This window comes from Oncorhynchus mykiss, chromosome 7 (genome assembly GCF_057628025.1).
Source record: "Oncorhynchus mykiss isolate SJ-2025 chromosome 7, ASM5762802v1, whole genome shotgun sequence".
NCBI lineage: Eukaryota > Metazoa > Chordata > Actinopteri > Salmoniformes > Salmonidae > Oncorhynchus > Oncorhynchus mykiss.
The window spans coordinates 57,810,459-57,822,913 of NC_143028.1; the positions used below are offsets into that span (position 1 = coordinate 57,810,459).

Sequence of the window (12,455 nt, forward strand, 5' to 3'; positions counted from 1 at the left end):
ATCAATCAATAAACAGGTAGTGTTTTATTACAGAAACGACTCTACACCGTGTGAAGCACTCAGAAAGTAAACTTCACAGTCAAATGGATAAATCATTAAATAAAAGAAAACCACATAACCAGTAGACACAACTTGTTCATTCTATAACTCCTGTGAACACTTCTACAAATCTACAAACATTTTTAAAGCCTACTCACAAATCGGGCTAGTTATAGCACCTAGAGAAAATGCATACCTAGATAAAAATAGTAACATTTTCAAATAGACACATTGCTTTCAATAAGAAACCTCTCATTTCAAATGTAGGTCTACAGCTAGCATCTGCTAAGTTGTATGGCCTAATAAACCATTGTTCCATTTCTATGCAAACATCAGTTGAGACTGTGCTCATATGAACATGGCACAATAGTCACCTTTCATGCAAAACATCTTTTAATTTCCAACATTGAATCTTAACCAAACCACTAATATAATGTAAACAAACAAAAAAATCTAAGAGAAAAAGTGCCAAATTGTTTTTTTAGTTAGAATATTTTTTGTAGAGTAACTCACCACACAACCAATACAGTCTTTAAAAAAACACACTCATCACGCACAACATCCCAAGCCAGATTCATAATCGTATACATATTGTATCTCTACAGCACAGTTTGTCTGCATGGCTGACTGTAGCCAACAATAATATAGGGCCTACATTGTAAACTATCAAGCAACTTGTCCTCTGTCCTCATTGCTGTTACCACAAGGGGGAGCCGTCAGCAAACTCACTATGAAAGAGGAAGATGAAGAGAAGAGAGAAATAGTTGGATGATGCTCTGTGGATGGATGCTTGCATGAAAGAGAGAGGGAAAGGGCATAATAGTTATAATGGTTAGAGAGAGAGAGAGAGAGAGAGAGAGAGAGAGAGAGAGAGAGAGAGAGAGAGAAAATAGTGATGATGTGGTGAATACTGAACACTGTGTGACTAGTGATAGATCATCTCCACACTGCTTCCAGGCAGCACTGGTCTTTATTTCCCCCTCCCGCCCTTCCTGTGTGGCTCTACTCCCACTGGTCTACTCCAGCTGATGCATTACCTCTATAACACTCACATTAGTTTTGGGGAGGACAATCATTATCATTTTACAGATGCTCTTATTCCCGCTGTTCTTTAATTCATTGGCACTGCTGCAGTGCTTTAAATATTATAACACAAGAAAAGGAAAGGAACAGGGTCGTTTTAACAGCAGTCAGCACTGTGTATGTACAGTCAGCTCTGTGTATGTACAGTCAGCACTGTGTATGTACAGTCAGCACTGTGTATGTACAGTCAGCACTGTGTATGTACAGTCAGCATAGAAATTGGTTAGGTTGGAAATGGAGGAGTGTTTGGGCCGAAGGCCAGAAGAGTCACCTTAGCATGGGGTTGGTGAGGTCTGGCAGAATCAGTGGTGTGTCTTCACCCTTACTGGTCTTGTTCTGCTCTTCCTCATCCTTAGTCCAGATTGATAGAACACACACACATACACAAACACACAGACACACAGACAATAAAACAACTCCAGTGAGGATTTCAGGGATATTGATATGGTGATTTTAACTGATTTGATGTCAGTATGTTTTGTTGATATTAAAATGCTTGGTCTGTGTTTCGGATGTGCTATAGTCTTATATTTAGCTGTTTCCATTACGTATTCTCTGTCTTTTGGTGGTATTTAGTTTGACATTGGCTGTGATATGGTGGCCTACCGTCTCAGTCTGGAGACACTTCACACTACGGTGAGAGGAGCGTTCCAGGGCGTCGCTCCAGTAGTGTAGTCTGGGTGTCCGGTAGGGTAGGGGAGATGCAGGCATCTCATCCTCAGAAGAGGGTTTCTCATCCTGAAATGGAGTGTCAGTGCCACGAGCTGCAAAGGAAGACATGGTGTCTTTTAAATATGATGTCATGAGCATCCAAGAATGGGACAATGTCTGTACTATACTGTATATGACTAGAATGGGCACAGTGATTGCCTGGCATTGGGTCTGTACATTAGCCTACATGGTATTAGTATCACTCACTGGTTGAGTAGTAGAGAGCCACTTCATTCCACTTATTGTCTGTAGCCACCTCCAGTCTCTGCTCCAACTGATGCATGTAGTCCAGCAGGTCCTGTGTGTATTTGATTGCGTACACAGCAACCATTACAGGGCATGACAAGCACAGATATGGAAACATCCACAACATGGTTTACTCAACCAAACCCATCACTAAAAAGTATTTTTAAACCTTATTTTGATCAGTGATGCCACACATAACAGCAGTTAAATATATAGACATAAAGAAGAGACACCCGATATAAACAGCAAACAGCCTGATCCTTGCCTGTCTCTCCATCTTCTGCTGCTCTCTCTCCTTCTGGTTCATTCTCATTCTGGCCTTCAGTTCCTGCACCTCCCTGCGGGCATCGCTCAGCAGCACCTGCAGGGGGCACTGGTGTGTTAAGCGATGGCCGGTGGGGTAAGTGTGATTTACAGCCTTGTGTGACTCACTGTGGGGAGCAGTGTGTGATGAATGGGTGTTGATGCCAGGCTGCTGGCATATCTATTTGTGTCTGTCTGTTTGTGTTTGTGTGTACTGTGAAAGTAGCCACGGATGTTTTTTTATTGGGGTTCAGCAAACAGTTTCCTGAAATACGATCTGATCTGAATGTCCGATGAGGGCACAGATTAGTGACACGATGGTGATGGCAGTTATATTTAGACATGTATGTTTTCGTGTACCAATAGTTGTATATGGTCTATGTGTTTGTGTATGATGAAATATAGCCTACCTATTGCAGTACATATAACATATACATATAAATATATTGACTATATTTACCCTGTTGCAATCCTTCTCTTTTTCAAGCTCCACTTCTAGTTTCTGCCTCTCCATCCTCTCCTCTTGGAGCCACTGTTCCTTCCGTTGCACCTCACGGCTTAACTTCTGCACCCTCTCTTTATCAAGCTACAGCAAGGAAAGACAGATTAATAGATAAAAAATAGGATACACAAACACAAGATTCATAAATACAGAAAAGATTGGCTGTATGCTAACTGAAATAGGTGGTTGTCTGATCCACATAGGCTAAGCTCTGTTGCCTCATATGCTCAGGATCTGTGAAACAGAGACGAGTTGGAGCCTTATTACGCCATAATCCTCAATGGAGTAGGAAACTTAGCTGGATCCAGAAGTAGGGCTCAGAAAGGGGCTGTTTGAATTAATCTTAGTGCTATGCATTAACCTTGAGTAAAAAAAACAGGTGCCAGTCAATCTGGACTGGGCTAATAGGAATCAGCAAATTACTCAGCTTTTGATCTTGCATTATCCCTCTATTCTGCTGCACCAATTCTGTATTATGGGGTTACCCCTACCTCTGCTTTGTGCTGTATATGTTTGTATTGGAGGTTGTGCTGTGAATTGTAGTGCTACCCTATCCAGTAACCACTGCATTAACCTCTGCTGCTTGTTGGAAGGCCTCTCTCTCCTGGGCCCAGTGAGCGCGTCCCTCTCTCAGGGCCAGGTCAGCCTCAGACTGCTGCAGGGTGAGCTGGGCAGCCTGCAGCCTGGCTTGGTGCAGCTCAGCGTGGCTGTGGCCCTGCTGAGCCCCCATCTCACGCAGCTCCTGCCTCAGACCTTCTGCCCCGCGTTCGCTGGCCTCCAAACGCTTTTGCATCGCCCTCAGCTCAGCCAGCACAGCCCCGTTCTCCACCTGGGGAATAAGGGGAGATGTTAGTATGTTTTTTATGTGGATTTCTATAAACTTGTGTTAAGTTAAATGGCTAATCATCTTCTTCCCATTGCTGAGGTCACTGGGTACTAGGAGCTGACACCCAATGTTCAGGTAACTGGGTACTAGGAGCTGACACCCAATGTTCAGGTCACTGGGTACTAGGAGCTGACACCTGTCGTTAGATCTGGCCTGCCTCCAGAGATCTGCTGTCCTGGCACAATTCCACAAGTACCAACGTCAGGGCTGAGTAGGCTATGTAGGGATTTGAACTAGCTGTATTACTGCACGAGAGGGAAACTACACACTATTGTTACCTGCAGATTATTTCTCTCCTGTTCTTCATCCCTCAATTGAGTGGACATCTTTTTCACTCTCTCCTTCATCCTGTGGGTCAAAACAAAACAAAGCGGTTGACCCGCAAAGCGAGAGAAAGTAAGAAAGACAGAGTCAAAGTCTTCTCTTTCACAAATACTTAGTTACCTTTCAAGTTCAGCTTCTGTCTCCTTCCCTCTCTGAATTAGAACCATTATGTCATCTTCCAGCCCTCTGATTCGCTGCAGGCACTCAGCTTTCTCATCCAATAGAGTAGACAAGGTTTCTTGAGAGGACTGCATATCCTTCCAGTGTTGGGGGGAGAGAAGAATAGCGATGAAAGGGTTTATGGCTATATAAACAAGATATATTTAAGCTTTTAAGCAGTTGTAAACAATCCAGATCCATTTATTTACAACATGTAGAATAGGTGCACCTTCTGGAGTATAAGGAAATATTTTACTCTAAGCTCTGTGTCTACTGTACCAGTTACTGTCTGCTGATCTATCATCCATTTACCCATATACTGTTATACCTTCTGTTTCCCCTCCACCTTCTCCATCCTGTCGCAGCTCCGTCTCAGGTTGTCCCTCAATTCAGAGATCTCCTCATTCATCCCCTCCCTCTCTCGCTCCCACTCATCCTTCGCCCTTTTGCTCCTTTCTTCCTCTCTCTCCTTCTCCCTCTCTGCCTCCTCCCGGGCCTGTTTTGAATCGGCCTGTTCTCTAAGGCATTCATCCAGCCGAGTCTGATCGTAACAGAGAAAGAGAGAGTAAGAGGGAGAGAGAGAGAGAGAGAGAGAGCGAGAGAGAGAGAGAGAGAGAGAGAGAGAGAGAGAGAGAGAGAGAGAGAGAAAGAAAGGGAGAAGACCAAGGGGTCCATGAAAGAAGGCTTGAAAGCAGTGCAACAATTTTCATTTTTTCTCAAAAAGGGACCGTGAGCTCCAATCTCCTCACATGTTGGATTATTTTTAGGTAGAAATTTAGGAGTGCGACACAGAATTTCTAGGTGAGAACAGGTGGAACATGGTAGTTGAAGTGGGATTCGAACCCATGCCGAGATCGGCTTTGTGCTTGACAGATTTCAGCACTACTGCTGCGCCTCGCTCCCGCATGCAACTACTATTTTCAAAGGGAAATTATCAAAACAGTTAAACCCTCAACTTGTATGGAGTATCCTCAAGGAACCAAACTATTAACATAGACTGCACTCGTCTGCATTAATTATACCCACAAACTGTTCTCATGTTGGACAAATTATAACATGAGTATGACACATTTATAAAGAAGTTAAGTGAAACTGAGCTATTGTCCATCCATACATCCCCACCTGCAGGAGTTGAGCTCTGGGCACCACCAGGAGCAGGTCGTCCCCGTCCCCCTCTCCACCCTCCTCATCCTCGTCCCGCTCCTCTGTCAATGTCTCCAGCTCATCCAGAGGCCTGGAAATGCAGAAGGTGAACTGGCGACTGCGGGCACACACCTCGCCTCTCTGATCCACATAGACAAACTGGTACTCCACCGCACTGGGGCGGGGCAGGTAAGAGGCTGTGGAGAGGGAGGAGATATGGAGTGGGGGTACTGTTTTTTTTTCACTTCTCCTGTTTGGTTTCTCATATTTTCTTCCCCAAAAACTGATCAAATGTGTTGAGTATAATATTTACCAATTTTAAGTCAATTGTATGCTACATCAAGGGGTTTGATTAGTGACAAAAAATATTATGCTAATTTGCTGGTAAACCCAGCCTTAAAAGGTACTTCTCATTCCTGTGCTAATCTGACATGATGGATGCATTCTTACCTTGGAAATGTACACAGCAGTTGGCATTATTTCCTTCAGTGTACCCCTCAGGAGTGAGTGCCCATGCAAAGGTGGTGTACTCTTTCACTGATGACCAGCCAGCCTGAGTGAGACATTAGTAGTTCTCTATATTGTTCATATCAATAATAGTCTACCCTTGTGATTTTTTGGAAGTGTTCGTTTGTTTGAAACATCAAAACAGTACAATGCACAAACGCTTATCCTACTAATGCTGTTAAAATACCTTTATATTGATCACTCTGGCTATTTAAAAAAAAATGTAAAACAGGAAAATCTTGTGATCCCTATAAGAGGAGTGAAATGTACTATTTGCCGGAAGAGAGGTAGGTTGTGAATGTTACTACACCTTGAAGAGGCCTATCCAGTCCTTGTTGGTCCAGTGATGATGAGAGGTAAGGCTGTAGTGGCACTCCACTCTACTTTGGGGGAAATACATCTGTCCCACATTCCGAAATTCCACCTTGGACTGCTTTTCCATGGCAATTAGGAGCTCTGTAGAGACGAAAACATGACGTGGAAATGTGAAATGTGTTCCAGTCCAGTGGAGAACAGCTGATGAAAAATGATAGCTGTACAAGTTTAGGAATGTGATGTGTTCACTGTAACAGACACGCATATGTCCCAATGTTCATAACAAACAACACCACGAGTATGCTTGAGATTAAGGCCATAAAACGAGCTATGGATGAAGTAAAAACAGCAATGTTCCCATTTTACTTCTACTGTGGGATCTGCTTTAAAGGGTATTTGGTTTACACTATTCCATAGTTTTATATTATTTAAAAGTAACATGCTTGCAGTAAGCCTAAATTACAATATTAGTTGAAAGCTACTATTCAGATTGGAAATCTTTGGATGTAGGCATACCATAGCCTTTAGCCTACTTACCTACATATTGACCCTTTCATTGCACTGGTTAAAAGCCATCAATCCAGTTAGTTTTAAAGCTGATCTTAAATACAATAAAAAGTAGAGATGGTAGATGTACATCAGCTGGTGTGTTTTATCTCCATTTGGAAGCCTACAGGCAGTGGCATAATATTTTGCAATGTCATGGATTGAGGTCAAGGGCCTAAAGCTATTCTTGGTAACATTCTGATGAATGGCAAAACCTCTGAGTGTAGTTGATGGACAGGAGCAAATATTAGATTTCCAAGTGTTGTGAAATGAGCGTTCACTGTCCATGCCAGAATCGTTTCTGAAAATACTAAAACAAGCAGGACAGAGAGTGTGAGAGATCTGAGCCAGCAGCCAAGCAACGATGATAGTGAAGTATGGAATATAGGCCTACAGGATTTTTGTTGTTGTCATGATGTTGCTGTGATCACCCAAAGATTATGCAACATTGTTATGGTACATTATTGTTTTGTCTACGCATCTTAACCTGTCACTGTAATTACTGGGTAATTGACATGTTTGCTTCATTTAAAAGTAGATTACACCTCAGACAGCCTACGGGATTAATAAACAAACTTTTACAAAAATAAATCATCTAAAAGATAAAGTTAGAACGTATGATGACATGGCATAGGCTATAACAGCCTAGATTCATTGATAAATGCTCCAACTTGGGCTGAACTGTCCCCTTAAAATGAACATAACCTCATACATTTGAAAAGATGATCATTTAGTTAATATTATGCTTGTGTTATCAATAGGCCTATCTAAATGTTGCCATGGTAGCTTGGAATTAAAGCCTAGTAAACCAATTTGATTTGGAGCCTAAATGATTAAGCATTTGTCAAGTCAGCAAGTCATACTTTTGTTATCATGTAAGATATTAACAACATTGATAAATTCATGCACATACATTGTCATAGATTTTTTTTTTAAGCTTACCTAAAGTGGCTACGCAATTTTCTTCCAATCTCTTCAATGCTGCCTATTTGTCAGAGAGATGTGATTGAAATAAAGTGATGCATGCTCGCCTGTCAACTAATAGCAGGCTGCCTGCTACTACAACACAAACACACACCCGGGGACAGCTTGAAAACAGTTGGCTCCATTATGGTAAATGCAGTTCTTGAGAGGACATCACATCCTGAAAGGAATATACAACGTTTGGTCTTGGACTACAACTGCCATTTGGGGCGCATGGTAGTAAAAAGATAGCGCTGTCACGTTGAGATATAAAAGAACTGTCACTCCCTGCGGCTTTTGAGATCGATTGGTTTACTGACTTGTTGTAAATTAATGCGCAGTTGGAAGAATGCGTTTCCGAGTAGAGTTTTAAATCTGTTCTATTTTTCTCTTTAGGCTACTGTGAAAACAGGCTGTATTTCATATGAAACCTACCGAACTCACAGACGGCTATTTGGAACATTTGCGTAATTTTGATTTGATTTTCCCCTGTCGTCAGTAGCTTCCATAGCCAGGTCACTCCTACGATACAGTGCCTTTTGGATATCACAACTTTTGCTATCTGTTTTTAAAAAGTATTAAATCGGAAAAGGGACATGTTTGACTCTCTGAAAAACATACTGATCAACATCAGGCACTAGCTCAGGCACAGAACATTTCTGGGCGCATTTTCCAACCTGAGCATAATCCTAACAGGGTGGAAATTTGGAGCCTACATTAGCCATAGCTCTGTGAGTGGCCAATAATGAGCTAAGGACATAAAATAACATAACATAAAATAATAAATACAATAATCACAAAAAAACGTTGAGAGAGAATTTTACTCGGACTATAAAATAATGAAGAGATTGTAAATATTTGATTATTTTATGACTTTTGTTTCTTGTGGAAGTTGATGAATAACACCCAGTGACATGGCAAAAACCTACATCCACTGAAAAAAAAGTTTAAAATGCATAACATTTCCTTTCAAGATCCATATTATGTGGCAAATCACAATGTTTGTCAGAATGTTTGTAAAATAAACTGTCCTGGTAGTAACGGCTTGCGAGCGTCGGAAAGCTAGACTTTAGAACGCATAGTAATACAGTGCATTCGGAAAGAATTCAGGCCCCTTGACCTTTTCCACATTTTGTTACGTTACAGCGTATTCTAGAATGGATTAGATACATTTTTATTCCTTATGAATCTACACACAATACCCCATAATGACAAAGCGAAAACAGGTTTTTAGACATTTTTGCTAATTTATTAAAAATAAAAACGGATACCTTAATTACATAAGTATTCAGACCCTTTGCTATGAGACTCGAAATTGAGCTCTGGTGCATCCTGTTTCCATTGATCATCCTTGAGATGTTTCTACAACATGATTGAAGTCCACCTGTGGTAAATTAAATTGATTGAACATTATTTGGAAAGGCACACACATGTCTATATAAGGTCCCACAGTTGACAGTGCATGTCAAAGCAAAAACCAAGCCATGAGGTCGAAGGAATTGTCTGTAGAGCTCCCCCCGAGACAGGATTGTGTTGAGGCACAGATCTGGGAGAGGGTACAAAAAGAATTATGCAGCATTGAAGGTCCCCAAGAACACAGTGGCTTCCATCATTCTTAATGGAAGAAGTTTGGAACCACCTAGACTCTTCCTAGAGCTGGCCGCCAGGCCAAAATGGGCAATTGGGGGAGAAGGGCCTTGGTCAGCAAGGTGACCAAGAACCCAATGGTCACTCTGAATGAGCTCCAGAGTTCCTCTGTGGAGATGGGAGAACCTTACAGAAGGACAACCATCTCTGCAGCACTCCACCAATCAGGCCTTTATGGTAGATTGGCCAGACGGAAGCCACTCCTCAGTAAAAGGTACATGACGGCCCACTTGGAGTATGCCAAAAGGCACCTAAAGGACTCTCAGACCATGAGAAACAAGATTCTCTGGTCTGATGAAACCAAGATTGAACTATTTGGCCTGAATGCCAAGCGTCACGTCTGGAGGAAACCTGGCACCATCTCTACAGTGAAGCATGGTGGTGGCAGCATCATGCTGTGGGGATATTTTTCAGTGGCAGGGACTAGGAGTCAGGAGCAATAGAAAGATGATTGGAGCAAAGTACAGAGAGATCCTTGATGAAAACCTGCTCCAGAGCGCTCAGGACCTCAGACTGGGGCGAAGGTTCACCTTCAAACAGGACTAATATCCTAAGAACACATCCAAGACAACGCAGGAGTGGCTTCAGGATAAGTTTCTGAATGTCCTTGAGTGGCCCAGCCAGAGCCCGGACTTGAACCCAATCAAACATCTCTGGAGAGACCTGAAAATAGCTGTGCAGCGACGCTCCCCATCCAACCTGACAGAGCTTGAGAGGATCTGCAGAGAAGATTTGGAGAAACTCCCCAAATACAGGTGTGCCAAGCTTGTAGCATCATACCCAAGAAGACTCGAGGTAGTACTGAGTAAAGGGTCTGAATACTTATGTAAATGTGATATTTCCGTTTTTTATTATTTATACATTTATTATTTATACATTTATACATTTAAACATTTCTAAAAATCTGTTTTTGCTTTGTCATTAAGGGGTATTGTGTGTAGATTGATGTGGAATGAAAATTAAGGTAATCCATTTTAGAATGAGGCTGTAACGCAACAATATGTGGATAAAGTCAAGGGGTATGTGCATATCTACCTCAATTCCCTCATACCCCTGCATATCGACTCGGTACTTACCCTTAGCCAAGTTACCATCACTCATTTTGTATTTATTCTTTGTGGTTTTATTGTCACACCCTGATCTGTTTCACCTGTCCTTGTGCTTGTCTCCACACCCTTATAGGTGTCGCCCACCTTCCCTATTATCCCCTGTGTATTTATACCTGTGTTTTCTGTCTGTCTGTTGCCAGTTCATCTTGTTTGTTCAAGCCTACCAGCGTTTTGTCTCACCCCCTGTTTTTCCCTAGTCTCTCTTTTTCTCGTCCTCCTGGTTTCTGACCTTTGCCTGTCCTGACCATGTCCCCGCCCGCCTGACCACTGCCTGTACCTGACCCTAAGTCTGTCTGTCATCCTGTACCTTGGCTTCACCTCTGGATTACTGACCTCTGCCTGACTTGACCCTGAACCTGCCTGCCGTCCTGTACCTTGGCCTCTGCTCTGGATATTCGACCCCTGCCTGCCTTGACCTGTTGTTTACTTGCCCCTGTGGTTACAATAAACATTGCTACTTCACACAGTCTGCAATTGGGGCTTACCTTGATTCCTGATAATTATTTTTCTATTATTTCTCAAATTTTCTCTCTGCACAGTTGTGAAGGGCCTATAAGTAAGCATTTCACTGTTAGTCTACACCTGTTGTTTACAAAGCATGTGACAAATACAATTTGATTTGATTTGACTTATACCTAACCTCAAATTAAGACCAAAAAGCACATTTTTGTAGCCAATTTTAACTTTGTGGCTGTGGAATATGATTTGTTGCTATGGAAGAGCCGGTGTCCATGAGGGCGCTCTTTGACCTACCATAGGCTAGTATAGCTGACTTATCTGGTCATTTTTTGTGGGAATTCTGCTACTTGTGTATACCCCAAAACAACCACAGTCATGTGATGAAATGTGCTGTTGTAAATCTGTTGTACCAGATGGGTATACTCCTAAACCAGAATCAGAACATATAGATCAGAACATAGACTAGTTAGCTGGTTCACTCCTTCATCCTGCTTTGTAGTATACCCCTCAAGCCTCTGACTCCAAGGCCCTAGCCAGGATCTGTTTTAGTGAGGGGGGGTGAAAGACATTTTAAGATCATTTACTGCATTTCTATACGATTTAAAAACTCAAATGCTATTTGGAGAACAGCAAAAACAAACAAAAATTACCCCAGCCATTATCACATTGGTTGCTGTAGCTTCATTCACCTCATTCGACCTACAAACACATAATCTATTAGTTATACAATTAACCAGTAATCATTAACACAGCAACGGGATTCAAAATGCTCATTTCATACCTACAGAGGGATCTGTTAGCAGAAAATCTATTTTATTAACAAAAGGTAAACAAATACATTTGCTTTAGAGATTTTTATACAGTATCAAATCAAAATCAAATCAAATCAAATGTATTTATATAGTCCTTCGTACATCAGCTGATATCTCAAAGTGCTGTACAGAAACCCAGCCTAAAACCCCAAACAGCAAGCAATGCAGGTGTAGAAGCACGGTGGCTAGGAAAAACTCCCTAGAAAGGACCAGTACCAGTCAAAAGTTTGGACACACCTACTCATAAGGGTTTTTCTTTATTTTTACAATTTTTTACATTGTAGAATAATAGTGAAGAGATCAAAACTATGAAATAGCACATAGAATCATGTAGTAACCACAAAAGTGTTAAAGAAATCAAAATATATTTTAGATTTTTGATTCTTCAAATTAGCCTTGATAACAGCTTTGCACACTCTTGGCATTCTCTCAACCAGCTTCACCTGGAATGCTTTTCCAACAGTCTTGAAGGAGGTCCCACATATGCTGTGCACTTGTTGGCTGCTTTTCGTTCACTTTGCGGTCCAACTCATCCCAAACCTTCTCAATTGGGTTGAGGTCAGGTGATTGTAGAGGCCAGGTCATCTGATGCAGCACTCCATCACTCTCCTTCTTGGTCAAATAGCCATTACACAGCCTGGAGGTGTGTTTTGGGTCATTGTCCTGTTGAAAAACAAATGATAGTCCCACTGAGCGCAAAA

General features: G+C 41.8%; 1 protein-coding gene across 4 annotated transcripts in view; it reads right to left on the reverse strand.

The window, feature by feature from the left end:
* calcoco1b (calcium binding and coiled-coil domain 1b) overlaps positions 1–12,455 on the reverse strand; it is a 40,041-nt gene continuing 27,586 nt past the window's right edge. The window contains exons 2-15 of one of the 4 annotated variants that reach the window (XM_090241428.1): positions 12,198–12,417; positions 6,214–6,359; positions 5,847–5,949; positions 5,376–5,593; positions 4,582–4,794; positions 4,215–4,351; positions 4,049–4,118; positions 3,459–3,713; positions 2,843–2,968; positions 2,345–2,440; positions 2,041–2,131; positions 1,729–1,886; positions 1,394–1,473; positions 1–767 (exon numbers count right to left, since the gene is read on the reverse strand). In XM_090241428.1, the coding sequence (XP_090097554.1) occupies positions 737–767; positions 1,394–1,473; positions 1,729–1,886; positions 2,041–2,131; positions 2,345–2,440; positions 2,843–2,968; positions 3,459–3,713; positions 4,049–4,118; positions 4,215–4,351; positions 4,582–4,794; positions 5,376–5,593; positions 5,847–5,949; positions 6,214–6,359; positions 12,198–12,339 (1,866 nt within the window). In that variant the 5' untranslated portion in view covers positions 12,340–12,417 and the 3' untranslated portion in view covers positions 1–736. Of the gene's footprint in view, positions 768–1,393; positions 1,474–1,728; positions 1,887–2,040; positions 2,132–2,344; positions 2,441–2,842; positions 2,969–3,458; positions 3,714–4,048; positions 4,119–4,214; positions 4,352–4,581; positions 4,795–5,375; positions 5,594–5,846; positions 5,950–6,213; positions 6,360–6,755; positions 6,921–7,706; positions 8,262–12,197; positions 12,418–12,455 lie in introns of those variants that run through there. The other 3 variants (XM_021610058.3, XM_090241430.1, XM_090241431.1) reach the window with 3 other exon arrangements.